The sequence below is a fragment of the Aythya ferina genome, assembly GCF_964211825.1.
Source record: "Aythya ferina genome assembly, chromosome: 19".
In the NCBI taxonomy this organism is placed as follows: Eukaryota; Metazoa; Chordata; class Aves; order Anseriformes; family Anatidae; genus Aythya; species Aythya ferina.
Window position 1 is genome coordinate 6291116 of NC_140309.1, and position 25609 is coordinate 6316724.

The 25609-nt window shown below is 58.8% G+C and overlaps 2 protein-coding genes across 4 annotated transcripts in view; one reads left to right on the top strand and one right to left on the bottom strand.

Annotated features, from left to right (window-relative positions):
• Positions 1–25609, bottom strand: part of DTX2 (deltex E3 ubiquitin ligase 2) — a 26414-nt gene continuing 805 nt past the window's right edge. For 2 of the 3 annotated variants that reach the window (XM_084493021.1, XM_084493022.1), the window contains exons 2-9: positions 23186–23555; positions 20417–21026; positions 14488–14546; positions 2335–2405; positions 1539–1697; positions 1276–1437; positions 881–970; positions 1–365 (exon numbers count right to left, since the gene is read on the bottom strand). In XM_084493021.1, coding sequence (XP_084349147.1) covers positions 141–365; positions 881–970; positions 1276–1437; positions 1539–1697; positions 2335–2405; positions 14488–14546; positions 20417–21026; positions 23186–23498 — 1689 coding nt within the window. In that variant the 5' untranslated portion in view covers positions 23499–23555 and the 3' untranslated portion in view covers positions 1–140. Of the gene's footprint in view, positions 366–880; positions 971–1275; positions 1438–1538; positions 1698–2334; positions 2406–8441; positions 8574–14487; positions 14547–20416; positions 21027–23185; positions 23556–25609 lie in introns of all 3 variants that reach the window. The other variant, XM_084493020.1, reaches the window with a different exon arrangement.
• Positions 25457–25609, top strand: part of SSC4D (scavenger receptor cysteine rich family member with 4 domains) — a gene marked incomplete at both ends in the record, with an annotated part of 13984 nt that continues 13831 nt past the window's right edge. The window contains one exon of the mRNA XM_084493442.1: positions 25457–25460. Coding sequence (XP_084349568.1) covers positions 25457–25460 — 4 coding nt within the window. The remainder of the gene's footprint in view (positions 25461–25609) is intronic.

Here is a 25609-nt window from a genome sequence, read left to right on the forward strand (position 1 = left end):
TCCTGCGTTACAGTGTTATTGCTTAGTGTGACAGGCAGTCAGACGTAGGAACTTAAGGCAACAGGAATAAGTGCACTGGGTGGGCTTCCCAGGCTGGGGGCCCGGAGATGTGCACGGCACAGCCGCCCCCCGACCCCGGCTCATTTCCTCAGGCAGTCCTCGGTGACGCCCTGGGCGGCCAGCTCTGCCAGCACATTGTCCAGGTAGTTGGGGTCAGGGTAGCCGTGGCCGCTCAGGTTCGTGTCCATCTCGGTTTTGTGGTGGATCTCATTCCACACCACTGTGTTGCTCTCGCCGGTGGTGCTGGAGGTGCCCACTGTGAAGATCAGGCGCCGCTTCCAGGCCACCTTCAGGAGCTCCAGGACCTGGATTGGGAAGGGAAAAAAAAAAAAAGGAAAAAACAAATCAAGACTGTCCTTCAGCAGCTAAAGCCACGAAAGCTGCTTGCCAGAAGCTTAACAGCCTAAATCCCTGTCCCTGATGGGAAGAACGATTCCCTGCGCTTTGCAAAACACTGGCACAAGCTGAGGCAAACGGGGCCACCCGCAGGAAGCAGGGCTGGGAGGAGCTGGCAGGCAGAGCTCAGCAGCTGCAAGTGCAAAGCCCTGTGAGGGCAGAGCCCAAGACAGGCTGGGAGGGTTTTTTCCCAACTCACAGCGGCTTTTGGTTCATAAAGGGCTGAAATAGGGCAAGTCTTTGCTTCTGCACAACCTTGACTGCAAAGATCTTTATAAAAAAAGGGGCTACAGATGGGGCAGCCTCCAAGAACAGGGGGTTTGCATCATGTGAACAGCTCCTAGAGCAAACACCGTGCAAATCCACCAGCACAGGGCCCAGAAGACAACCTGAGAAGAGCCACGCTGTCAGCACGATGCCTCACCTTCCTGCCTTTCTCGTTGTCTGGTAGGTAGCAGTAGCGAGGAAAGCCTCTTGCTGTGTAAGGCATCCCAGGGTTGGGGTGCTCGGGGCCCTGCAATAGATAAGACACATTTGGAACACTTTCATCTTCATAAATGACCCCTCAACAGCAGGATTTAGGATAAGCAGGATTTGACAGGCTCATCTCAGCACAGCTCTTCCATGGAAGAGGAAGAAGGCACTGCTGAGCGTAAATTCCTATGGGATGTGCCAATATCTGATGGGCACACCCCCAAACCACGCAGCCTGATGATGCTCTCAGAAGAAACACTCACACCTTCGGCAGGCTGCTCAGTGCTGGGCTGCCCCCAGGTGCTGCAGTGGCAGGAGCCGCTCCCAGGAGCACGCTGCACTCACCTGAATGCCTCTGCTGATGTGGTACACGATCTGGATGGTCCCGCAGTCCTTGTGGCCAGGGAGGGACTGAGGGAAAGTGGAGACCTCCATCCTCCCTTTGGGCTGGGTCCCCGTTTTCTCCCCGTAGATGGTCTTACAGGAGGGGCACTGCAGGCTGCCGTCCTGCAGGGGGGGGAGGAAAAAAAAGCAGGCATCAGAGCTCCTCAGCCGCATCACCAGGACGCGGGGCACGCAGAGCTGGTGGTGCTGGGCCAGCTCAGTACCTTGTTGCCGTTGGAGTACATGGCCAGCACGCAGAGCATGTGGAAGGAGTGCTGGCAGCTCGTCAGGCGCCCGACCGTCTCCGGCTTGATCGCGCTGCACTCGCACGCGTCGCCGTAGCCCGAGGGGGAGGCCAGCTTCTCCATGCAGATGATGCAGTCCTGCAGCCCGGGACAGCAAGGGGACAGCCACCATGTGGTGTGAGCACGGGCTGGCAGTGACTGACCCGCCAAGGAAGCAGCTAAGGATGCTTCAGGAAGAGGTGTCTTCCCCTTCAACCCTTCTCTTTAAGGTTTAAGGGCACAGACGGGTCTCATCGGGGCAGTGCCACCCCACCGCTGCCTGCCTGACAGTGCAGGAGGGGAGCCTGCCAGGGGCAAGCAGGAACTGGGGATGGTTTTGTCCTGCTCCTTTATAGAGCAGCTCCAGCGCAGGGTTCAGTCTGCAGTTTTGATCTTTATGAGCAGGGAGAGGAGGCCAAAGTCCCTGCTCCACCCCACATCCCACAGCCAGCTCTGAGAGGAGCAGGGAGGCACGGTCAGGGCTACCTGTCACCCACACGGTGCTTCCTCTGTCACAGCCCCTGATGGGGACCAGCCACCAGTTCCCACCTGCAGGCTTCAGGAACCCCCGAGGCCTCTCCACCAAGTGCTGGTGGTGGCACCACCAGCAGCAGCACCAGGGGTGGCCAGGGCGATCCTCAGGCACCACCTCGGTTTTCACAGCACACCCCAGGGAAGAGGCCTCTGGGCAAGCCAGGCCTCCTGTTACCATCTTCTCCTCCTCCTCCCCTCTCACCTCATCAGCAGGAGTGCCCTTCAGCTCCTCCAGGTACTTCCTCACCACCGCTTCTGGCTCCGTCAGCGTCGCTGCACAGAGGGGAGAGAGAAGGCAGCAGAAGTCAGACACCAGGAGGCACGGGCAGGGCGAGCCACAAGAAGGGGGAAAAAGCAAGTAACTGGCCAGGATGCCAAGGAGAAAAGCACGGGTTAGAGGGGAGGAAAAAGGCTGCAGCTGATCCACGTGAGCCCCACAAAGGCCTGCCAGCAGTGCAAGCACTCAGATGGGAGAGCCCAGCAGGATGAGCCCCTGCTCGCCCCCAGGATCCCTGCAGGAGGGCAGGGAATGCCCCACAGCTGGGGATGTTTGTGCCCCGTGCACACCTGGGGGCAGCTGGAGCTGCTGTGGTGTCCCCAGTCGATGCCAGCCAGGTCCCAGCAGGGCTTCGTGCAGCTGTGATCAAGCTCAGAGATATCTCAGTGGAAAGGAGCACGATGCTGTGTGATGTTAATGGAGAGATTCCCAGCTCACCCAGCTGACACAGGACCTTCCTACACCATGGGTGAGACACAGCCAAACCCTGCAGCTGGCACATCAGGAACAACCCGGCCGTACTCTAAGCATTGAACCTTATTTTGGGTCCAGCAGAACGAGCCTTGCACCCCTCACACAAGACAGGGGCTGTTCTCTTTCCTCCTGAGCTTTCACATCCTCAAATCCAGCAAGACACAGCACAAATCACAGGGGATACTGAACACATCAGCTCTATAACAGGTGCCCTGCAGTAAAGGACAGACATTCTCACATTTCCCTACCAGTCCTGCCCCCCAAGCACAGCCCAGCTCCCAGGGCAGCGTTCTGCTTCTCAGAGCAGGCCGTGCAGATGCCCCATCCCTCGTTACAGGATTAAACAAACACCACAAGATCCTAGGCTGGGTAGGGCCGAGAGCTCAGCCGTCCCCTCAGCTCCCCACAGGAGCTTTGCTGCAGCCCGAGCACCTCGCACAGCACCCGGCTGCAGCTCCTTACCCGGCCCCAGGCCCATCACGGCAGCAGCCAGGCTCTTCCACCAGCCTGCAAAGGGCAGCATGTGCACGAGCGAGGCCACGGCTCCACCTGGCAGGAGGCAAGAAGACCCGTCACTCGCCATGGGGGCTCCTGGTGCCGCCTGCTCTGCTCCAGACCCGCTGGGGACAGCGGGGAGAAGCAGCAGGGTGGTGGTGGTGCCACCTGGGCAGCTCAGGGAGCAAGGTGGATGCTGACAGAGGTTTGGAAGCCCCGAGCAGCAGTGCCCAGTTCCCTGGGGTCGCAAGGATGCTGTGCTCCAGCATTTCCCCAGGGATCTCTGCTCTCAAACACAGCTCCCAGTGCCTGGGCTTTAGCACGGAGATGGACTCACAGCTGCCACGCTCACAGGCAGGCAGCATCAGTGCATCTGGCACAGTATTTATTTGGCACAGCATTTATCTGGCACAGCACTCCCACATGCAACAGCTGGGCAGCAGTGCTGTGCACGTGCCTGCGCACCCACAGCTCACCCCAGCAGCTTGTTTTTCCCCCCAAGGAAGACAGAGGGATCACAAACGCTGCTTCTGCAGGTGAAGGAGCTGTGCGTGGCTAGTCACCACCTTCCTGAGCTGTTCTGCCTCCCAAAAAATTAAAGCAATCTCTACCAGCAGCAGGAAGGGGTGGGTGCTGTTTCCCAGATACCCACCCCTCACGGTGCCAAGGTGGTGAAGCAGAAGCAGAGGACAGAGGAGCTTCTTGCAGGCACACCTGGATGGCCCAGACCCTGCATCAGAGAGGATCAAAGAAGCCCCGTGCTCACCCAGCTGCAGAGGTGGGTGAGATGCGAGCAGGGAAGGCACCTTCTCACTGCAGACCAGCAGAGGAGAGAGGCAGAAAGCTAACACGGGTGGAAAGTCATTTAGCTAAGGGAGCCTGATAAACATGGCCTTGGACTCTCCTCAATGAGCACGCCGTCCTTAAGAGGTGCTGTTTGCAGAAGGGGATTCCTGGCAGTCCTGAAACGCTCGGTTTCCGGCAGCGTGAGCAGGACAGAGGCACGGCCAAGCACGCAGCACAAGAAAACAAACCCACAACGTCAAAGGATGTTCCCCGAGAGCTGGCACCAGGCAGGAGCTGCGTGATGGCTCAGGGGCCGTGAGCTCACCGTCCTGGAGACCCTCAGCCAGGAGGCTGGGAACAGGATACAGCCACCAGTAAGGCAATCATGGGAACTTGGAAACAAGGGCTTTCCACCTCAGGGACGTGCCAAGATCCCCAAAAAAGGATTTCCAAGAACTGCCACAAGAGCAGGAGACAAACAGGAGCCCGGACAAGCCCTTGTTTTCCAGCGCTCGGGCCAGGAGAGCAGCAGCGCCAGGAACTGCTCCAAGGTCTCCTCACGAGCACCTCCTGGAGAGCCCTGTTTGCTCACCTCACCACTTTTAAAGGTGACAGATGAGTCCCCAAATCCTCTCTGCTGGGACCTTGCTCAGGTGCAGTGGATGAAGAGGAGGCAGCAGGAACAAGCCGCACGGGGATGCGGTCAGTCTGAGCTCAGGCCGTGCCTGCAGCCTCCCAGCCGAGCTCTCCACGATGTCCCTGCCCCAGGTAACAAACATCACGGGTGGAGGTCGGAGCCAGGCTCTGGTTTCTACATACAAGAAGCCTTCACCATCACAGGGCAGGCAGAGGCTTCAGCTTCTGCCCTGCTGGTTGTGGAGGAGGCCGTGAGAACAGGGCTTGCTGCTACCCGCAGCTCCTTCCACCTCCCCAAGCACCTCTCACAGCCACCGTGTCCTCGTTCCCGAGGATTTCCTGCTGCCCACCAGACCCTCCTCCAGCCCGCCTGCTCTCCCTGTTGAATTCCCTTCCTCCAGAGCAGCTCAGAGAAACAAACAGGCCGCGCTCATCCAAACCAAATCAAGAAAAAGGTGACGAAAATCATGGCACAGAGCTGGGCAGAGTCTGGGGGGTGCAGCAGGGGGTTGGGGCAAAGCACGCGGCATCAACCCCTCACCAACAGGGATGGGCACGGAACTGGGGCAGCCCTACAGCCCTCAGCCATCAGACCTGTGCCTGACGGGTTTGTGGTGTCACACCCCTGATGAGGGGGCAGAAAGCACCCCGATCCCATCCCTTGGTTGGGATAACACTGGTGCACTTTGATCCAACACAAATATTAACAAGGCAGACCCGGGGACACCAGGAGCTCCAGGAAAACCCATCCCCAGCTGCAACCACTCAAGTGCTGGCCCTACAGAAGCAGCTCGATGCTGATACCGGGTTTCCAGCAGTTTTACAGCCCATGCAACCGTACCCCAAGGAGCAGCGTGCCCAGCCAGCCATCCCCAGCTGCACAGGGAGCCAGGATGCAGCCACGGCACGAGCAGCAGGCTTCTGAGCCAGCATCACTCCCCCAGCAGGCCCCGTGTGCTGCAGGAACGCCTCCAGCCCTTTGTTCTCACCATCCCTCGGGACCAAAGCCTGTCCAGGCTCCAGTTTGCAGGGTGTAGATAATAAGCTGCTCACTGAACCAAGGGCTTTCCACAGGCAGCGTTTAGCAGATGTGTTTTGGGTCCTTGCTCAGCAGCAGGAGCATCTCCTGCTGTACCCCAGGAGCCGTGTGGGCGCAGCACGGGGTTGATTCCCCCTGCAGGGCAGGCAGGTTGTTCCTAGCTGGCACCAGGGACCAGCACCCAGCCCTCACCACATCTACCCTCTGTCCCAGCAAGGGCTCCACCTACCGGCCTCAACCTCAAAGGAGATTTGGTGTTAAAAAAAGGAAGATTTCTCCCCTTTCAGCAGTTCAGGAGAGCCAAATGAGCAGCTGTGTTATTGCAGCCTGCCTCCCCCAGGAGGCCCAGCACTGGATGTGCCATCGGTAGCCACAGGACAAGGACACGCAGGGAGCCACGTGCAGGCACTGACAGGGAGCTTCCTACACCCACAGCGCTCACCCACACCAGACATCACTGCCAGAGCAGCAACATCATTAACGAGCCCTAATTAGTGCCTTTGTGTAGCATAGCCCAGGTATTCAGGAAGCTGGCTGCCATTCTATCAACACCGCCCCAGCCCACATGCGGGCAGACCGGTGCGCAGGCACAGGTTCACTGCTGGGAAGTTTGGGGTGAGCTCCTAGCGATGTGGAAGTCTGGCAGAGAGGTGATGCAGAAATTCAGGCCGCACAATGGGCCCCAACTCTGCCTGTTACAGCTCCAGGGTGTGTGAAAGGTCAGAGCAGGCTGACCACAAGTTGGGCTCACCACTGGTGCTGCAGCACAGCGCTCCTTAGCCAGGAGGGCACAGATGGAGCTCGCTCCCACATGGCACCGAGACCTTCCTCATGCAGGCATCTCGCACTCAGCACCCTGCAGGAGCAGCATCCCAGCCCCAAAGGGCAGCCCTGCTTCCTAGAAGACAACTTAGGAACTAAACCAGGAAAGCTCCCTCTCCTCACGGTGCTGGAAGTGGCAGAGCAGGCAATGCCCCCTCCTCTGCAGGGCATCCTGAGCAGGATGGGGGCCAAATCCTGCCGGCTGGCAGGAGCCACACGGTGCTCCCAGTGCCCACACTGCCCCTCCTGCCCATGTTCTCTGCTCCCTGGGTTTCTGCTCCTCGTCCCTGAGGTTTCCCGGCCCCAGCAGGTGGCATTGCTGAGCCGCAGCAGGGCGCTGACACCCAGCACAGCTCCTGCTCGGTGAGCCCCACGGCCAGGGCTGGTGCTGGGCTGCACAAACACAGAGCTCAGCAGCCTCTGAGCGAGCCTGACCTCTGGCCAAGCTGCAGGCACCGTGCAAGTGCCCCTGGTGCTGTGCCAAGCACCAAAGAGCCTGCACCTCATGCAGGAAGATGTGCTGCTGGGCTGGCACATCTGTGACACCCCCTCTGCTGGCAGGGGGCTTTAGGACACCAGGACCGTGTGTTTATGGCCTCACCTCGCCATAAATGCTGCCAGCTTTGTGGCACTGACCTCCAGCAGTCCCTTTCTCATGTGGCTGTCCTGCTGCACAGCCCTCACCCTGTCACACCGACACCAGAGGGTTTTTTTGGTACCCCAGCAGCCAGCCCCCGAGGCACAGTCCCCATGCAGCCCCTCTGCCTCCACCTCCACTCAGTTCTTCTCCTCCACCTCCTTTCTCCTCGCTCCTCCTCCTGCTGCTGCTTCTCCCACCACCCTTTCTCCTCCCTCCTCACACATCCTACTCCACACTTGCTCTCCCTCCTTCCTGCTGCTTCCATCTCCTCCCCCCAGCTCTGTCCCCGATGCATTTCCACAAGACTCCTCCCTGCACATTGAATTCCTGGTTCTTTAATTCCCGGCTCTCCTCTCCCCCTTCCTACCTCCTTTAGAGGACTTTGCACCTCGGAGTCAGTGCAGGGAGGAGGCTGACACAAGGAGCAAGGTAGGAATACCAAGGAACCGGGACATCCAGGTGCCTCCTCTCCTCCACAAGGCTCCTCCTGCCCAGGAGCAGGGACAAAGGTCCTGCCCTGCAGGTGGCTGTGCCTGGCAGGGAGCTGGGGTGGCCTGCTCCCTCCTGCCCGAGGCAGGTGGGGATGACAAACACACCCCAAGGTGGCCCCGAGTGCCCTGCGTGACTCAGGGGCTGCTCGCCTGGGAGATCCTCCTCTGTTCACCTCCTCTGCTCACCTCGTGACTCAGCAGTGACGAGCCAGACCTTCTGCCTCACAACAGCCCTTCTGGAGACAGCAGATGGATAAATGCTGTCCTTGAGGGTTGCTTGGCTCCCAGGCTCGTCCCAGCAGTGAGTCAGGGAAAGTCCTGGTACGTGGAGAGCTGAGGGGGACCCCGGGGAGATCAGAGAGATCTGACATGCACAGGGAACAGCCAGGCTGCTCCAGCGACTGATGGAAACAAGCAGAGCTTCTGTAGGACAAGGTCTACTTTATCATCTTATTTTACAGCCTGGCAGAGACCACACAGGCCAGAGAAACACCCTGCTTCTTCCCTCCATGGGACAAACACCCCCAGTCAGTCAGAAGAGCTGAGAGGGTCAGGGCGAGAGCCGAGAGGAAAGGAGGGAGGCGGAACAAGTGCAGAGAGATAAAGAGAAGGAGATGGAAGCAAATATCAGATTTTGAGCAGGAACTACCTTTCTTGGACACTTTCCTCCCCTCCTTAACTGAGCTGTGTTTTTTAGTGGCTTTATGGGAGCTGGCAGCTTGCGGCACACAGGTGAGGTGCATGGGGAGTCCAGCGGCTGACATCAGAATAGCCGTCATGCCTACAGCGGGTACGAGATCAACATGCAGGAAGGAAACAACGGGGAGACACATTAAAAAAAAACTTCAATCTTTCAAATTAAAAAAAGATAAAAACAAAACAAAACCCAAGCCCTTGATTCAGAGATCAAACACCCGAGAGGTGAGGGGGGTCGGAGTCACCGCAGAGACAGGATCCAGAGGAATTCAGCAAAAGGAGCTCGGGCAGCAGATTGAAACAGGGAAATGCAGGCACCCACTGAGCTGGGGTTTGGGATTCCTCTCTGCCTTGGCTTTAGGGCTCCTCAGGTGTTTCATGTCTGTCGTGGTTGAGTCCTCCAGCTCACCGAGCCCCGCGGGCAGCGCTGCCCCAGGGATCTGTGGTTACCTGTAAGCCCTACAGCTCCTGCTCGGCTGCTCCCCCGAAAAGCAGAGTGTTTCAAAGGCATCACCCCCAAATTCATCCCAGAGAGCAGCTTTAGGGCCTGCAAAGCCTGCAGCTGGGCCAGGCAGAGTGGAGCTGCCCACCTTGGGCCCTGAAGGAGCCCCATCCAACTGGGCTCCATTTTCTGCTGGACCCCAGCTACAGTTTGAGCCTGAGGCTTCTCTCCCTCCCAGCCAGCACCGAGCAGTGCTGCGTTCACTGGATGCTGTTAAAGCTAATGAGTCATTAAGAAGAAGGACAGACATTCCTTGGAGGTAGAACCGGCACGCAGAGAGCCACCGGCCTGGTGATGCTGATCTGGCACGATGTTAGCCCGAGAAATACACCCTATAACTGGCCTGTAATGCTTGTGGGGTGGCATGCTGCTCCTAAATACATGTTCCATGGAGCACCCGCTTCAGCTCCTCTAGGAACAGACCTCCTCCTGCACCAGCTAAAAAAATAATTCAGAGATGCAGACTGACAGGAGCTGAAAGCCCAGCTTACCTCAGAGCAGCCTGTGCAAAACCACCTCCTAACACTAAGGAGGTTCTTGCCAGCATCCCCAGATGCCCACACAGTAGCTCATGGCCAAAACCAAGTTACCAAGGCTTCTCGAGCCCATGTTCTACTGGGTTGGGAAAGGAAGCTAGAAAAGCAAACGCATTTATTCAGGACAAAACGAGGAGCCTTGCCCACACATGGCTAAAAACGGAGTTAGGAGAGGAAGCAGCCAGCTCTGTGGGAGCGTTAACTGGTTGCGTATTTCAGGCAGAAATGGGTGTTAGGAGCCCACCCCCTGTAACTAGAAACCCCCCCATGCAGACCTGGTGCGAGTGCCCCAAGCAGAGCCACCCCCTGCAGCAGCTTCATGTGAGCCCCGAGCACAAACCCCACAAAGTGCCCAGATCCCTTCTCGATAGGAGAGTCAGGTGCTTCTAGCACAGCTCTCCTACGAGGCCCGAAGACTTCCAGAGAGACAGAAAGGATTTCGCAAGACGGGGTAAGGAGCAGAGATGCAGCAGTTTGCCCAGGGTTGCCCAAGGCCCGTTGGCAGAGCTGGTCTGGCCAGCAGACGGCGTGGCTCCGTGACACATCGCCCAAGCACGCGCCTCCTGCTCGGAGGGAGGCTGCAGACAGCAAAAAGCCAAATCTTCACAGCACCGACGGCTCCTGGTCCGACTGACACCATGGCAATGGGCACCAGACACACGCCGTGGTGCCAGAAATTATGGGGGAAGGAAAGCAGGGCAGGAAAACAACAAGCAGGAGAGTTAGCGATGCACAAGCAGCAGGGGAAGCAGGTCTTTGAGCAATCCCAGCCCCACCTGACGGTTATAGGGTCTGTGATTCAGCACCAAGGAGAAAAATCCCTCCCTCCATGAGCTCCTGGCAAGGCTGGCACCAGAAGATCAGGAGCACGAGCTCACAGCACATCCATGGATTTCCCCAGGGAAGCAGGGAACTGAGCGAGCGACCAGCACCAGCACGCTGCTCTCAGCAGGTCCGGCTGAGGAAAACCCCAAAAGGCAGTACGAGACAGCACAAGCATCGGGGGACCAGCACGAACACCAGGTCCAGAGGTTTCACCATCAAAACCACCTCCTGCAAGTCTCAGCCCCCAGCCCAGGCTGCTGCCTGCTCTCAGCCCCGCTAAGCCAGCCGTCCTTTATCACTTCCAGGAAGCCTGGGGCTCACTGATCCCATAAAAATAGGGGCAAAGCTGAGCACCTGCAGCCCACAGACTGCACCAAGCTGCCACCCCTGCACACCAGGCAGGGACTTTGGTCTGTGGGAGCCTCACCCCAGCGTGGCCATAAAGCGCCGTGCCCGGCCTGGGGCAGGAGCAGGGGGTGAGGTGAGGCTGCAGGGCAAACCCAGGGGCTGGGGGGGGTTATGGCCACCCCCACACAGCTGCTGGATAAGGGAATGCACAACTGGAGCTCTCTGCTGAGGAGATCAATGCCAGCTTGCTGGTTGAACACGCAGAGTCCATAAAAACAGACACAGGAGGGGCTGGAGGACTGGCCTCAGACTGCACAGGGGACAAGACGCCTCCTTCAAACATTAGGAAGGGTAAAGGAGGCGAGGCACAGAGCCCCCGAGCCCGGCTACCTGCCAACACAGCCCTGCCCATCCCCTGAGCAACTCGTCTCGAGTTGCCTGTCAGCACCATGAGTCACTGCAAAGGAAATAAACGTTTATTTCGGGAACCCTCTCTCGCTTCAGGAGTTGAGGGCATCCACAAGGCCATGCACGCATACAGGCAGGTCAGGTGTGGGGCCAGGAGCGCTACCCCCAGCCAAGCATCCCCCTGAAACCAGCACACAACTGGTTATTTTCTGCTTTTACCTCCTGCTGCCTTCGGGGACACGCCATGAATCATCTCCTTCTGCAGCTCCACAGCAAGAGAGCATTCAGCACGGGGCTGCTCCCGTGCTACAGCGCTCCCCTGGCTCATCTCACAGCCCAGCAGCGATTCCTTCGGTGCTAATACAGGACGGGAAGCCTCAGCATGCAGCAAGCCTCCCACGAGGCTTGACAGGAGTCAGCAGCGAGGGATCTCCCCGCATCCAAGCCTTCCAGGGGACAGCACCTCCACGCAGTGCCAGACACCACCCCTGCGGGCTGGATCTCCACCTCTGACCTGGGGACAGCTTTAATTCAGTCACAGACCTCAGTGGAGCTGTGTCAGGAGCAAGTTCAGCCCTGGATGAAGCCCACCTGGAGGCACAAGGGCCGTGCTGCAGCAAAATAAGCCTGCCCAGAGCAAGTCTGTGTGTTCCTGCAAGAGCTCCTGCTGCTCGCTGGCCACCCCCGGAGCTCAGGAAATACAACGACTGCCTCTTCTCTTCCTCAAAGCGTTCATTTGGCTGCAAGTGCAGTGTCAGCAGCGCTCCTTGGGGTGGAATTATTTCTGCTGCAGCTATGACAACATCCGCCAGCTTTCCTTAGCCTCCTGTGAAGTCAGGCACTTCTGTAACATCCTGGACCGCAGCCGAGCACGGGGAAAGCACCCCTACCTAATGCTGTGAGCCCCCACCAGGCTCCTACTCACACCCAGCCCTGTGTGCCCCTCTGGTCACCCTTCTGGCTGCTGAGCTGGGCTTACAGACCTCAGACTCACGTCTGCTTTGTTCCAGCTCGAGGTTTAGGCAGGTGGCAGGAAGGGCTGAGCTTGCCCTCAGGTAGCCTGATGTCTCGGGGAGGGAAGCACTGAGAGTTTGCACAGTCAGACCCAGCAAAATGTTCATGGTGAGTATATCCCCAAACACCTCTAGGACCCACGTTAATAAGGAACACTCAGCTTAATTTGACACAAAGCTCACTGCCACAGGTCTCCTCTGGCAAATTGTGTATTAGCACAGTTTGGGGGGCGGGGGAGACAAGTTTCCACATGCACCTTGATCAAAAAGGTAACAAAGCCAGGACAAAACCCGATTCTATATGAAAGTTTAAGCCAGCTTCACAATTTCTGGGTTCTGGAGCCGTGCTGCTGGAAGATGTGGGGCTGCAGAGTCATGAATTGCTCACCCAAACCCCCAGGCACCCATCACACAGAGCCTGCCCCCCCCCACCACTGGTGCTGAGCACAGCTGTGCAGTGGGACTGGGGGAGAAGGGGCCCAGCCCATCACAGAATAACCCCAAAATAAGCATTTCCAAGACCATCCCCCAGATCTGAAATCTGAACCAACCAGCACTTGCCAGAAGAGGTCCTAGAAGCAGAGAGCAGAGGGAGAGATGTGCCTGAAGACCCAGCCAGCTAAAACCCCGGTAAAATTTGGCCTTGTTACCACAACCTCACTGCTTGCTTTTTACCATAATCACTCCCAGACATTTATTTTCCTTTCACTCGCTAATTAACTCATCCAGACCTTCCCTCTGCTTCTACTTCATTTTAAAGCCAGACAAATGCAGGTTTCTCTCCTCCCTTGCAGCTCCAACATCTGCTACACCCGGCAGGGAGCAACCCAGGGCTGATCAGAGCCGTGTCCTACAGGCTCAGACCCCAAGGACATGCTGTCCCTGGGGGCAGGTGATGCTCTGAGCCCTCAGCAACTCAGCACACCTCACGGGGAGCTGCAGGTCCAAGGATGAACGGTTTTTATCCTTTGCATCCCCAGCCTCCAACAAGAGCAGAGCCGATTACAGCTTCACCTTTCCATTCTGGCTTAAATGGTGCCAGGTGGGTGATTTTATGGGGCTCTTCTGCAGCCTTGTAGGTCTAAACGTGGCATTACAGAAGGGCTGTGCATGTTCACCTCTCCTAAGATCCCAGGAAGACTCGCACAGCCAGAAGGAGGTCACAATTAACAGGATTAGCACAGCCTGGATTCAGCAGGGCTCCCCGGTTCTTCGCTGTATTTACCTTGCTGTGATTAAGGAACTAATTACACAGCCCGTGCTAATAGCCAGGGGATGAAACGGAGCTTTCATGAGCAAGGTGAGCCCTGCCCAGGTCATCCATCTAGCCAAGGTGTGAGCTCAGTGCCTCACCTCGTTGCCACAAAGGTGGATCTGCCAGCAGGGAGTGGGACTGCGTCCTGCCTGCTTTTTGGGGACCTGCAAAGTCCCCAAAGTTTGGGGATCTTCTGTGGTTTTAGCACTGGATGACCAGAAACTGCAGCCCCAGGGGGTTGATTTGAGGCAGGGCAGAGCCTGGCACCTAGCAGGGCACCAGCCACCACCACTTTGGCTAGAAAGAGGTAGTGGCCACTTGTCAGAGTGAGCCCAACTGCTGCTGTGTGCTCAGGAGCTGAGCTCAGCACCCAGGGAGCTACTGACCTGAACAGACCACGCGTGGACAGAGCAGAGAGAGGGTTAGGAGACACTCAGGGGGTTAGTAGATGCTCTGTTGTGTCTGAAACAGGCACAGCAGCCCCCAGAAAATACCACATGCCAGGGCTCTTCCACTCACCTACCCCAGCTTGCTGACCCACCTGAGCCTCTGTAATAAATCACCCCAAACAACCCCCCGCACCATCCCACACTGCAGTTTTCCTCCTCAGAGGGAAAAAAAAAAGGCAGGAAACACAAACAGCAGCCAGCACACAGCCTGGCCCACGTGCTCCCCTGTGCTATGAAAACAAGTACCTAACCTCCAAATAGACCCCCAAAAAACAGCTCCTGATGGGCTACCTATAAAGCACAGGGGCAGAGGAGTGCTTCAGAGACCCACCCCCAAGCTCCAACTGCCCCTCTCCTGCACTAGGAGGGTGCTGAGCTACAGCCTCAGGGGCTGAGCAGCATCAAGACCTCACCTCAGCTGGGGTGGGAGCACAAAGCCCCAGGATTAGCACCAGTAAGAAAAGCAATTACTAAGGTCTGACCCTCCCATCCCCTCTCCACTTTGCCTTTTCTTCCTTTTGGCTTAAAACTTTTCCACTGCTAAAAGTATTTCAGAGATGCTGCAAACTAAAAAAAAAAAAATAAAAAAAAAATAGAAGCACTATGGAAAAGTAGAAGACTTGCTTGTGTAACCCTGAAGAGAAAGCAGAACAGAAGCGTTACCTGCCAAAGCCTGGTTCACTTTGCTGGGTTTGGACATCTTGACCGGCAGGCTCAGGGCACTGGGGAGAGAGCAGAGACACAGAGACATCAACCAGCACAACCCAGACACACCAAGGCCAACTCAGCATCCCCCAAGGCCCTGGGTATATCAACAGGCTCTAATTGCCCAGATGAGCCCCACCTGGGAGACCCCCACCCACACGTCCTTCACCCACTGGTCCAGCTGCTGTATTTAGGGAGCCCAGCCCTGGCCAGAGCTCTTTAGGTTTGGTCTTCTCCAGTTTTGTCCTAAGCACAACCAACTTGTGCTATGAGTAGGCACGTAGCCAGGAGCAGCCAGAAGGCAGCAGAGAACCTTAAAGCTTCCTGGTGACTCGCTCTCACAGCCAGAAGAAAAAACACCCCCAAAGCTCAGCCCCTGGTGCTGTGTGAGGTGTCGCAGCTGCACCACCCCGCTGCTTTGTAGGATAACAAGTTGCCAAGCCCCTAAATGCCACCCGCTGTCTCAGAACCCTCTCCACGAGCTGCCCCCATACCCAAACCAGCCCCAAGGACGGGGTAGGTCCCTCTCCTTGGCCTCCCGAAATTTGGCAGCGCCGCATCCCCACCTCCCCTACCTGCTGCTGCTCGGAGCAGGTCCCTGCGCAGGCACCGAGCTCCCGAAGGCAGCCCCCAGGGCTTGGCGCTGCTCCGACAGCCCGGCCGCACGGGACTGGGGCCTCCAGAGCTTTAAGAGGTCCCGCGGGCTGCAGAGGTTTCCCTTCCCTCTCTCAAAGGCTGTGGTTTCCCCTCGTTTGCCCCTAATTTTGCAACGTTTTCACGTGACGCAACGGGCTGTTCTCACCGCAGCTTGGCTCCAGCCCCGCTGGCAAATCCTCCCCTCGATTTCGGGGGGCTGGAAGCAGGCACCGTGACCCCTCTCTGCCACCTTTTTCTTCCCCGATTCAGCTTGTTCATCGCTTTTTCTCACGGATTTTTTTCTCCCCTCCATTTTCCAGCAGAAACACCCCAGGGTTTGGGCACCCCCAGCCCAGACACCGAAGGGTTTGTGCTTTGCTGTCACCCCCCAGGTGCAGCAGCCACCGGGGTGCCTTCATTTCCCCTTCCCCATGGAAATAAAAACCCGGCAGAGCACAGACAGGGCTGAACCCTCCGTGGGATCCTCCCAGGGGCGCACAGAAGGGCTGGCACATGGGGCACAGCAATGTACAACTTGGGACCCAGATCCTCTTTATTTCACAGAATCACAGAATTTCTAGGTTGGAAGAGACCCCAAGGTCATCGAGTCCAACCTCTGCCCTAACACCAACAGTCCCCACTGACCCGTATCCCTCAGCTCTACATCTCAGATGTAGATGATCTACATCAACAAGCCCAGCTCCCTCAGCCGCTCCTCGTAGGACTTGTTCTCCAGGCCCCTCACCAGCTTCGTCGCCCTTCTCTGCACCCGCTCAAGCACCTCGATGTCCTTCTTGTAGCGAGGGGCCCAAAACTGAACACAGTACTCGAGGTGCGGCCTCACCAGAGCTGAGTACAGGGGGACGATCACCTCCCTAGCCCTGCTGGTCACGCTGTTCCTGATACAAGCCAGGATGCCGTTGGCCTTCTTGGCCACCTGAGCACACTGCTGGCTCATATTCAGCCAACTATCCACCAATCCTCCTGCACCTGCAGAAATCCCTGGTGAGATGGAGGGAAACCCACGCTGCCCAGGAGGGTTCCAAGCCACGGCACACGGGAGGAAGCAGCATTGCCACGCCACAAAAGGGGCAGAAATGCTCCTCCAGGCCTGAAAAAGGGCTTTTTGGAGGAGGAAGGGGAAAGGTAACAAAGGGTATTGCCACGCAGTCTCACACGTGCGGTGCCTTGCACCTGAGCAGCCTCGCCTGCAGCACGAGCTGCCTGCAAGCAGTCCATCAGCTCAGACCCGAGGTGCTCCGGCACCCCGCAGCTTTTTGGGAGAGGTGCCTCCGATTTGGGATTTGAAATCCCTACCTCGTGGTAGGGATTTCACAGGCTGTGAGGGCTGAGGCTGTGGAGAAAGGGGCACAAAGCAGGACGGCGTCCTCAGGGATCCGGTGAGAAATTCCTGGCGAAGGGAGGTGGCTGGCAGGAGCCCAGAGGCAAAGCCTGGCAGCTTCTTGCTTCCCCAGACCTTCGGCTGCTGCAGCAGCGGTGAGGCAGCGAGGCGCAGGACCGGAGAGGTGGCACTTGGTGGCCAGATCCGAGCTGAACAGCCCCATGTGGGATTTCCTCACGGGGCAGGGATGGAGAAGTCCTTATCAGCTCTCCCCCTTCCCAACAGAGCCCGTTCTGCCTTCTCTCCCCCCCAAAAGCTGCATTTTCCTGTCTTTGTACCCCCCAAACAAGCAGCCAACGCGTCCCTAAGGTCCCGCCCTGCCTCAGAATCACATGCGTGTGCCCAGGGCTCCAACCCCTTCCAAGGAAAACCTCCCGGGATGCTAACAGTGGCCACACCACAGCTTCTCCCCTCCCTTCGTTTCGAAGAAGACATCAGGACCTAAACCAAGCCTCTCCCCCCCCCAAGGACCTTCTTTTCTTGTGCCGCACGCGGCTGCGTCGATCCATGGGGCTCGCTCCCGGCACCAGGACGAGGAGTGACAAAGGGGTGGGGACAAGTCACAATGGGCCTGCCCAGGGCTGCGGGGGGGCACAGACCCCCTCGGTCTGCTGGTCTGCTGCTGGGCAAGAGGAGCTGAAGGGTACAGAGGAGGAGGAGGAAACACCCTGCCTGGGGTTTGCTCCCTGGGGCGCATCTCCTGACCCGACAGCGTGCTGAGCACGTGGGAGATGCGGGGTGGTGGCTCTGGACCCCGCTGAAGAGCACCCTAATACAGCACAGCTCCCCTCCCAGTGCTTCAATACAGTAAAATTTCCCCAGCCCGAGCCCCCTGCCTTATCTGTGGGCAGGAGCTGGACGTGCACCCACAGCCATGCGAGCCCAGAGCAGCCGAGGGAGCTATAGCAGGGATTCTCCTGCCTGGGGCACTGATTTATTCCCCCAAAAACCGCTTCCTGCAGCTTTCCTGCCCTCGTACCCAGCAGGACACCCCTCGGCAGTGCCCTTCTATGCCAGGAGCCCACAGGTGGAGCTGGGCAGCACCCTGAGGCACGGCCCCCACCACCACACGCTCCGTCTGCGGCTCTGAGCGCAGCCTGCAGAGGAGGCCGGGCTCGTTATCTGCCCGCAACACACGGGAGGAAACCCAGGCACCAAGAGGCAAAACAACCTGCCCACGGTTACTGCACCTTCCTGGCTCTGCTGCTAACCTACAAACGTCTGTTCAGGCCTCGGCTCGCTCCAGGCCACGCTCCCCTCTGGGTTTTGCCCCTCTTGAGAGCTGGGGGAATGGAAGCCGCAGCTTGTGGTGCCCCAGCTCCACCAAGGGGAAAATGCTTCCTGGTGCTGCCCACCCTGGGGCTATGCCCCCTGCACTTTAGGAATAACCTCGCGGCCACCCAGGGAGGCAGGCAGCTTCCCAGCAGGAGCTCCTCCTCTTTCTCAGACCTGCAGGAGAGATGTTTCCTTCTGTGCTGCCTCTTTCAGCCGCGTTTCCTCCTGACCTGGCTGTATTTACCCAGGTGTGTGTAGCTGGGTGTGTGTAACCGCCTGGCTTTTGGTTTCCAGCAGCGTTTGAGCCGCCAGGAACAGCTCGGCTGCAGCGAGGCAGGGGCTGTGCTGATGAGCAGCCTACCAGGGGTGCTGCGGGGCACACTCAGCACAACCTTTATTAGACAGCAGAGAATCCCCAGCCAACCCCACTGCTCCCTTCCCGGCAGCCCAGGCCTTGCTCTGTCACTCCTCCTCCTTTTGGTGTGAGCTGTGCCAAGGGCCAAGGAGCTTCTCAGTGCCACCAGGCTGCTGTGCAGGTGCCCTTCCAGCCCGCAATTCAGCCGTCTCCTCTCAAATCCCCGGGGCTGGACAGGAGCTAGCTGCCACTTCGCTGCCTTTTCCAGCGAAATGGAGGTGCTGGCAGCCAAAAAGCCATTTCCAGGGCCAGCCCGTGCACCCCGAGGCCATGGGACAGGGTTTTGTCCCCACACAGGGCTCACACTGCCGGGATGTGGCCACGCTTCCAGCTCCATGCCCAAGCACCAACCCCGGGACCTGCACGTCCCAGGCAGGATGAACCCCAGCAAGGCCGCACGCTGGGCACACAAACCCTTCCTGGGGTAATTAGCGCAGAGTAATTAGCACCTTGCCTCCACAGCCACAAAGCTCCCCACGCAGCGAGGAGGAAGCAAGCAGCCCGAGGGGGCAAGGCAGGGACCCTGGTGGACGCGGTAACTCCGGAATGTTCCGGGCTGCGGAATTAAATGAAGCACATTGTGAGGGCGCGCTGCTCAGGTTTCCCCTAATTCGCAGAAATGAGGGTATTTGCTGCTGGAACAGGGCTCCACGAGCCTGGGAACGTAACGCCAGCCAAGAGCACAGCAGCCCTGCAGTATTTCCAGCTCCCGGCATGGAAAGCAAGGGGGAGAGCCAGCTCCAGCTGGCGCCGGGTCCCCTTCACGGACTGGAAGACAGAGATCATCCCCCTGGGTGCGTTTGTCTGGCAGGGGAAGGGACAGAGCCCGTGGGAAGGTATCGCTGCAGGGCTCCACATCCCCGCTCAGCACCCAGCACCTTATCAGCTCCAGCAGGAGCCCTGCAGGGCAGCCCCAGCAGCATTTTGCTTCTTTTGGGCAGCTCTCCCCACACCAAGAGGCACCCGGTGAGCCACACGGGTGCTCTGAGTGCTCTGGGGCTGGCACAGAGAGGCACGGGATGGCCGGGAGCTCTGCAGGTTGTCTGGTCCAAGGCCCTGGCCAAGCACGGCCACCTGGAGCTGCCTGCACAGGTCCTGTCCTGGCTTCTGGAGATCCCCAAGGAGACTCATCAAGGGAGCGAGGCTCCAAGTCTCGCTTCGGATACAAACGAGGTTCAGAATAAACTTGTGCCGCCTGCAATTAGCACAACGAGCTTCCACCGCCCTTCTGGTCTCCTATCTGTGCATCTCCCCAGGCTGGGACAGGTAAATCAACCCCGACAAGTTTGCCTCTGCTTTCTCAGACGCTCAGTGCTGCAGTGCCTGGCTTATCCCTAGCAAATTGTGTGCGCTGCTCTCCACCCCGACAGGGTTTACAGGCAGAGCCCTCACTGTGGCCTCAGTTTGATGTGATTGTAGCCAGGAGATGCTCAGGGCACACCTCATCACCAGCTCTCAGGAATAAGTCAGACCCCAAAAGCTAGAAAAAGCCTTGTGTGCAGGAGTTTGGGCTGAAAAGTTATTTGTGAATATCCTGCTTGGTTTGGGGCTCAGAGGCCAGCCCTACAGGGTGGAGGGAAGGGCCACTCTGCGAGGGAGATGCTGACAGCCCCGGCTGGAGCTGCTGCCCCCCAGTAACAGCACCCCTGTCCCCTTTGTTCTCATCAGAAATGTCTAACGTGGACTGCCTAACTGTGTCAGAACGTGGGAGGTCTCGGCCACACGCAGCGAGTCCTGCGGGGCCTCCTTTGGTGGGGAAGAGCTTTGAACGGCGCCGTTTTCTTCCCCACATTTGCCGTGCATTTTGAATTCAATAGAAGTGTTTGCAAATCCCCTTTTCCTGCAGTCTCCCCTCAAAATCGCTGTCAGATGAACAGCAGCCCTACCAACCACCTCGGTCTCCTCCAGCCTGCAGTATCTCCACCTGCCTACTCCCCCCAGCAGCTCGGGGGACTTCCATGGCTGACAGGGAACAATTTCGAGCAGGAGGAAAGAGAAAACAGAGGGGAAGCTTCCTCATCCACTGGACACAAGGGCAGGAAGATCTCCCTCTTAGGAAGAGCACCCTTGTGAGATCCCCTGGGGCAGAAAGGCTCCTAAACGAGGACCTGAGCACAGTGGGGCTCTCGGACAGGCACACAGATGAACGGGGGCTGTACCTGACTCCGTTGGGTGCAGCCAGTCCCGTGCTGGGCCCCCCAGCTTGAGGCAGGGCCCAGGTGCTCTGCGCGCTGAGTCTCGGCGTCGCCCTCGCCGCGGACAGCGCGGCTTTGTTGTAGGGCACGAAGCTGGAAGAACCCACGGCCGTCGTCCTGCCGGAGAGCTGCTGCGTGGTGGCGGCGGAGGAAGAGGAGGAGGAGGAAGAAGAGGAGTTGGGGAAGTTTGTCACCGAGTGGCGGTACCGCGTGGTGATGGGGCCAGTCCCCCCGTTGAGCCAGCACTGCTGGCACGAGCAGCCCAACCCCGCGTGGCCGGGGGCCGAGGCGGCCGTGGCGGGGTACGGGGAGTCCAGGCGGCGCTGCACGCCGCGGCGGAACCTCGTGGTCTTGTTGGTCTGCACCTGGGCCACCAGGTCGACGTCGTAGTTGTAGCCGAAGGGCGCGAGGTCCACCCGCTGGTGGTTGGTGGCGCGGGCCTGCTCCAGCACCTCGCAGACGCTCATCTCGTAGGGGGACCAGCCGCCTTCGTCGTTCTGCCACTCCCAGACGATGCCCTGCCCGGCCGCTGAGCTGCTGGGGAAGAGGTGCCTGCGGACCGCACGCATCGTCCCTGGGGGGAGAGGGGAAAAAAATCAGAGTGAGCGGAGAACTCGGCGATTGAATTATTGAATTATTATTGAATTGAATTATTATTGAATTGAATTCTTTCCCTGCCTCGTTCCTACACGGCCTAACGGGAGGCACAAATGGGCTTCCTCACCCCAGCATGGGATGAGCACAGGGAAAGCAGCGCCCCCAAGCCCTCTGTCCCCTCTGTCCCTCATCCACGTCTGAGCGCGGGCTGGCAGCGGGTTCAGACACTGCGGGGAGGGCATGAAGGAAGGGGAGAGGATCTACACCCCGACACACCCAAGCACAACGGCGCAGCAATCACAGATGCTTCGCTGGTGTTAAAAAAAAAATCAGGCTGAGGCACAGATCTGGTAAAAGAAAACCTCCCACGGCCTTGACGACGGAGTAACTATAGAGACACGGCACCGCCAGAGCTCTGCAGAAACACCCGGGCTGCACGCCCACCTCCCGCTGCCCTGCGAGGGTCTGGGGAGTGGGTGAAGCCCCACAAGGGCAGGAGGAGGATGTCAGAGAGGGGAAGGACAGGGCCGGCTTCTCCAGGCTCCTGCCTGCTGGGAAGAACAGCCAGGAAGCTGTGGAGAGCAGCTGCTCGCACACAAAGGGCGAGGAATGAAAGCAGACACGCTGCTCTGCGAGGCTGCTCTACGGCAACAGCACGAGCTGGAGACCCCCAGGGGTGAAACGAGGTGTCAGAAGGCCCAGCAGGGCTCATGCCAGGCAGTCCCCAGCCCCGCTGGCCGGTCAGAGGCTAAAAGCAGCGCAGGGAGGAGGCCAGGAGCTCGCAGGGCACCCGAAACTTTTAAGATCTCCAAACAGCAGCGGGGAGAGGAGCCCACAACGAAAGCGAAGGCAGGAGCTTCTCAAAAAACATCCCCCTTCCTTCCCCCGGGGTTGGCAGGGAAGCTGGCATTCCTCTCGCGGGCGGGCAGACAGCTGTGGCGAGGGGACAGCTCCTGCTGCTGCCTCACGTCGCTCCCAGCTTCCAGCTGAGCTGCCCGGAGCAGCAGCTGAAGCCTGCAGCTAATCCTGCCCCCACGCCCCCCCTGCACAGCTGTCGGTGGGACACGGCCCCGTGAACACTGCCTTCCTGTTATTCTCCCTGGCTTCCTGTGAAGAGCCCGTTTGTCTGTCTAATAGCTGATGAGCAGAGCACAACGGCCTGTTTTTATTATGATTTTTTTTTGCTCCGTTTCAAGATTTTCCACGGGGATGTTTCCCGCAGAGCCGCTTTGCTCCAGAGCATGACAAAGCTCAGCTGGCCGCCCGCTCCGAAAGGGTCGTGCTTAAGGCAGGGCCCTGCAGGGAGAGGAGGAGGCGGCTTTGCTTAGAACCGGGCCGTGAGGAGGGGATGTGGCAGCGTTTTCAGCACTCAGGCTGAAGAACCCAGAGGAAACTTCAGCCCTTAAAGAGCCCTGGCCCTAGCGGGGCTTCCAGGCCACGCCGAGCCCGAGCTGGCAGCACCCTCCCCACGAGGGCTCCTCCCCGGCACTGCCCTAGGAAAAACCAACCTCGGGGTGACGGGTGAGCTCTGAAGCTCCAACAAAAACACGGATGCAGCTGCGATGAGCGCTCACCACTCCAACCACTTCCCTTTCCTGCAGGATCTGTCTGACCCCGCAGCTGGTTCGGGGCGCTGCTCGCTGCCTCCCTCGGCTGGCACTGCCAACCTCTGAAGCTCTCTGGGAGGTTTGGGCAGCGCGGTAAAAACCTGGCTGAGTCCTGGGGTGGTGGGAGAGGAGCTGGCAAAGGGGGAAAAGCGACGCAAAGAGGATTTTCTGTTGGTTTGGGGTGCGTAACGGAGGATCTCCCTGGATTTTTAGGGGGTGAGAGCACGCATTCTGCCCCTGCTTCCTCAGCTCCAGCTGCTCACAGCACAGCTGGAGCAAAAAGAGGCCGGGAGTCATCGCGGCGTGTCCTCAGCCACCTCAGCAGAGCCGAGACGAAAGTGAAAATCAGGCCTCAGCCCTGCGATGAAAACCAGCCCGCCCCTGCCTCCCCGGGAGGAAGCGAGAGAGCCTGGGGCAGCAGCAGGGGGGGAGGGAATTTTCTGCGGTGGCGTGCGGGGGTCTCGGGGCAGAGCCTTTTTGGGAAGCCAGCTCGGCACGGCCCCACAGCACAGGAGGGGAGCTCCCTTACCTGTGTCCTGTCGGAACTGCGTCAGGCTGGGGATGTCGATGACGTAGGGGGCCAAAACGGCGTCGGCGTGGCCCAGCGGGATGCTGCTGACCAGGCTGGACCCCGACCGCCGGCCCTTCTGCTGAGCCGCCTGCAAAACCTGCTCGATGTAGCTGCAGACGTTGCCTCGGTACGGCCTCCAGCGCCCGAATTCGTCCTGCCATTCCCACACCGCCACCGCCGGGCTGCTGCCCTGCCCCGGGACGGAGGAGGAGGAGGAGGGGGCTCCAGACGGCCCGGCCACGCTGCTTCCTGCTCCCTGAGCCGCTGCCATGCTCCTGCCTCGGGGCTGGGCACGCAGCCGGCCTCACACCATCTTCTTCTGGGGGATCTGCGGCGAGAAAGAGCACGGGGAGATGAGAAGGATGCCCCACATCCAGCCCGCCCCGAACCCAAGCCGCACAAGGTGTTTATAGGGAAGCGAGCTCAGCCTTTCACAGATGAGCACAGGGGAGTGGATCAGCCCCAAAACCCTCTGGTCAAGGGCAAACGAGGCACCAGCACCCACACCACGCCAATGCTAGCAGCTTCTTCTGCTAATCTGGAGCAAGAGCTCTCTGGAAAGACTCTGCTTCCGACCCCAGACCTGCCTAAAGCCAATCTGCTCCAAGCCGCTGCTCAATCCCTTAAGGGATGATTTGGGGAAGAGCAGAGAGGGGCAGGAGCCTTAAGACGCCCCGATAAAGACACAAAGGACAGCGACTAAACCCTAACCACCAGCCCTAGCTCCCAGGGCAGGCACAGGATGCAGACACCAAAGACCATCGCCACTCTTAGCCCCTAGGGGACCTAAAAAAGCAGCCCCAAAGCCATCGCGGGGTGTCACCCACTGCCACGGGGACGCACGGGTTGCTCTCCCCCCCAAGGTCTCGTCCTGCTGCCTGCTCCTCCGGTCCTGAGCGCCCCCGGGGAGCCCCGAGCTCCCTTCCCATCACGGGGAGAGGCGGCTGGGCAGGGGGTGGCTCCCAGCAGAGGATGCCACCTGCGTGGAGAACGCCGTCCCTGCCGGCTGGGGGAAGATCCCACGCCCCGCAGAGCGTCCCGGCCGTCACGCTGACGGGTATCGCTGGCTTAAAAAAGGAAAGGGAATAAAGAGAGCACGGAAGAGGCGCGCCCACACGTCTGCGTTTCGGAGGGGAAAGCGATGCTTTCTCCAGGAATTCGCTGCCGAGGCGTCGGAGCTGCTCTGAGGCTCCTGCACCACACCCCCAGCTCCAGCAGGGTCGGGGACGGATGGCTCAGGGTCACTGCCCAGGTCCCCATGAATCCTTTTTTTGGCCGTGATGCCTTCTCCCCCCCACACAGTGCACGGGGAGGGGGGATCTGGCTGCTCAGAGCGCCGAATTTAACCGGGAGGTGTCAAAGCTGACACCTGCCTCCGCCCGTGCAGCTTCCAGGCCAGCACGTCCACGCTCCACCTGGAGCAGCGTGCGTCACCGCGGGGCTCGGGGCTGCCCAACAGCTCCCTGTGCGCAAGCGGAGAGGTTTAACAACACCGTTTTCCCCCAAAATTGTTGCCAAATGTTCGTCTGCAGAGCCTACAGCCGCAGGGGGAGGAGGCTTTTTTAGGGAGCCAGCAGCTCGTTTCCCTTCCTTCCTGAGGCACGGCAGCAGGAAACGGAGAGGAGAGGAGAGGACAGGCACCGAATGCCACCTCCTTCGCGGAGAGAGCTGCAGGAGCCACACAGGTCCTGGAGCTGGGGCAAACACCAGCGAGAAGAGGCCTCGGGCTGCGTTTGGGACGCCTGCAGGAGCCACTGCAGCCCTCTGACCCCGCTCGCCTGCTGCCCCAGCTCCTTCCTGGCTCAGTCCCCTGAGCAGCCAGAGGTCCCCCCAACCACTCAGGGCAACGTTCACTCATTGAGCACCCCCAGCTCCAATTATAAATCCCACAGGATTTGTATTTAAGCCCCAAACACGACCAAAATCCAACAGTTGAAGACTTAAATACCCACACCGACTACCCTCTGCTTAGGGGATGATTTGTAACTGGGGTCTGCTCGGTTTGACCCAAAGCTCCAGCACAAACACCGGGAGGCGCAGGTGGGGGCGAGAGGGATTAAAGAATCCTGGAGACAAATGTAATCCTCAATGCCCCGTCCTCAAACGGGAATTTACTTTACTTTAAATGCGGGATGTTAAAATTCACGAGCCTGAAGTGATTTCTAAAAACCCCAAGCCCCACTTTAAGTTTCTGAAGGGGAATTGCCAGCGCTGTTAGGGACCGGAGCGATGGGTGAGCTTGTGCCACAGTTGGAAGGAAGCCCTCGAGCTGGGCTGCGGTTGCAAAACGCATCTGAAAAGTCACCAGATCGGTCAAACCGACTCCTCAGCAGGCTGCTCAGAAAAAGGGGGTGCCCAGGGGGGATTTGTTAGGGGCCATGA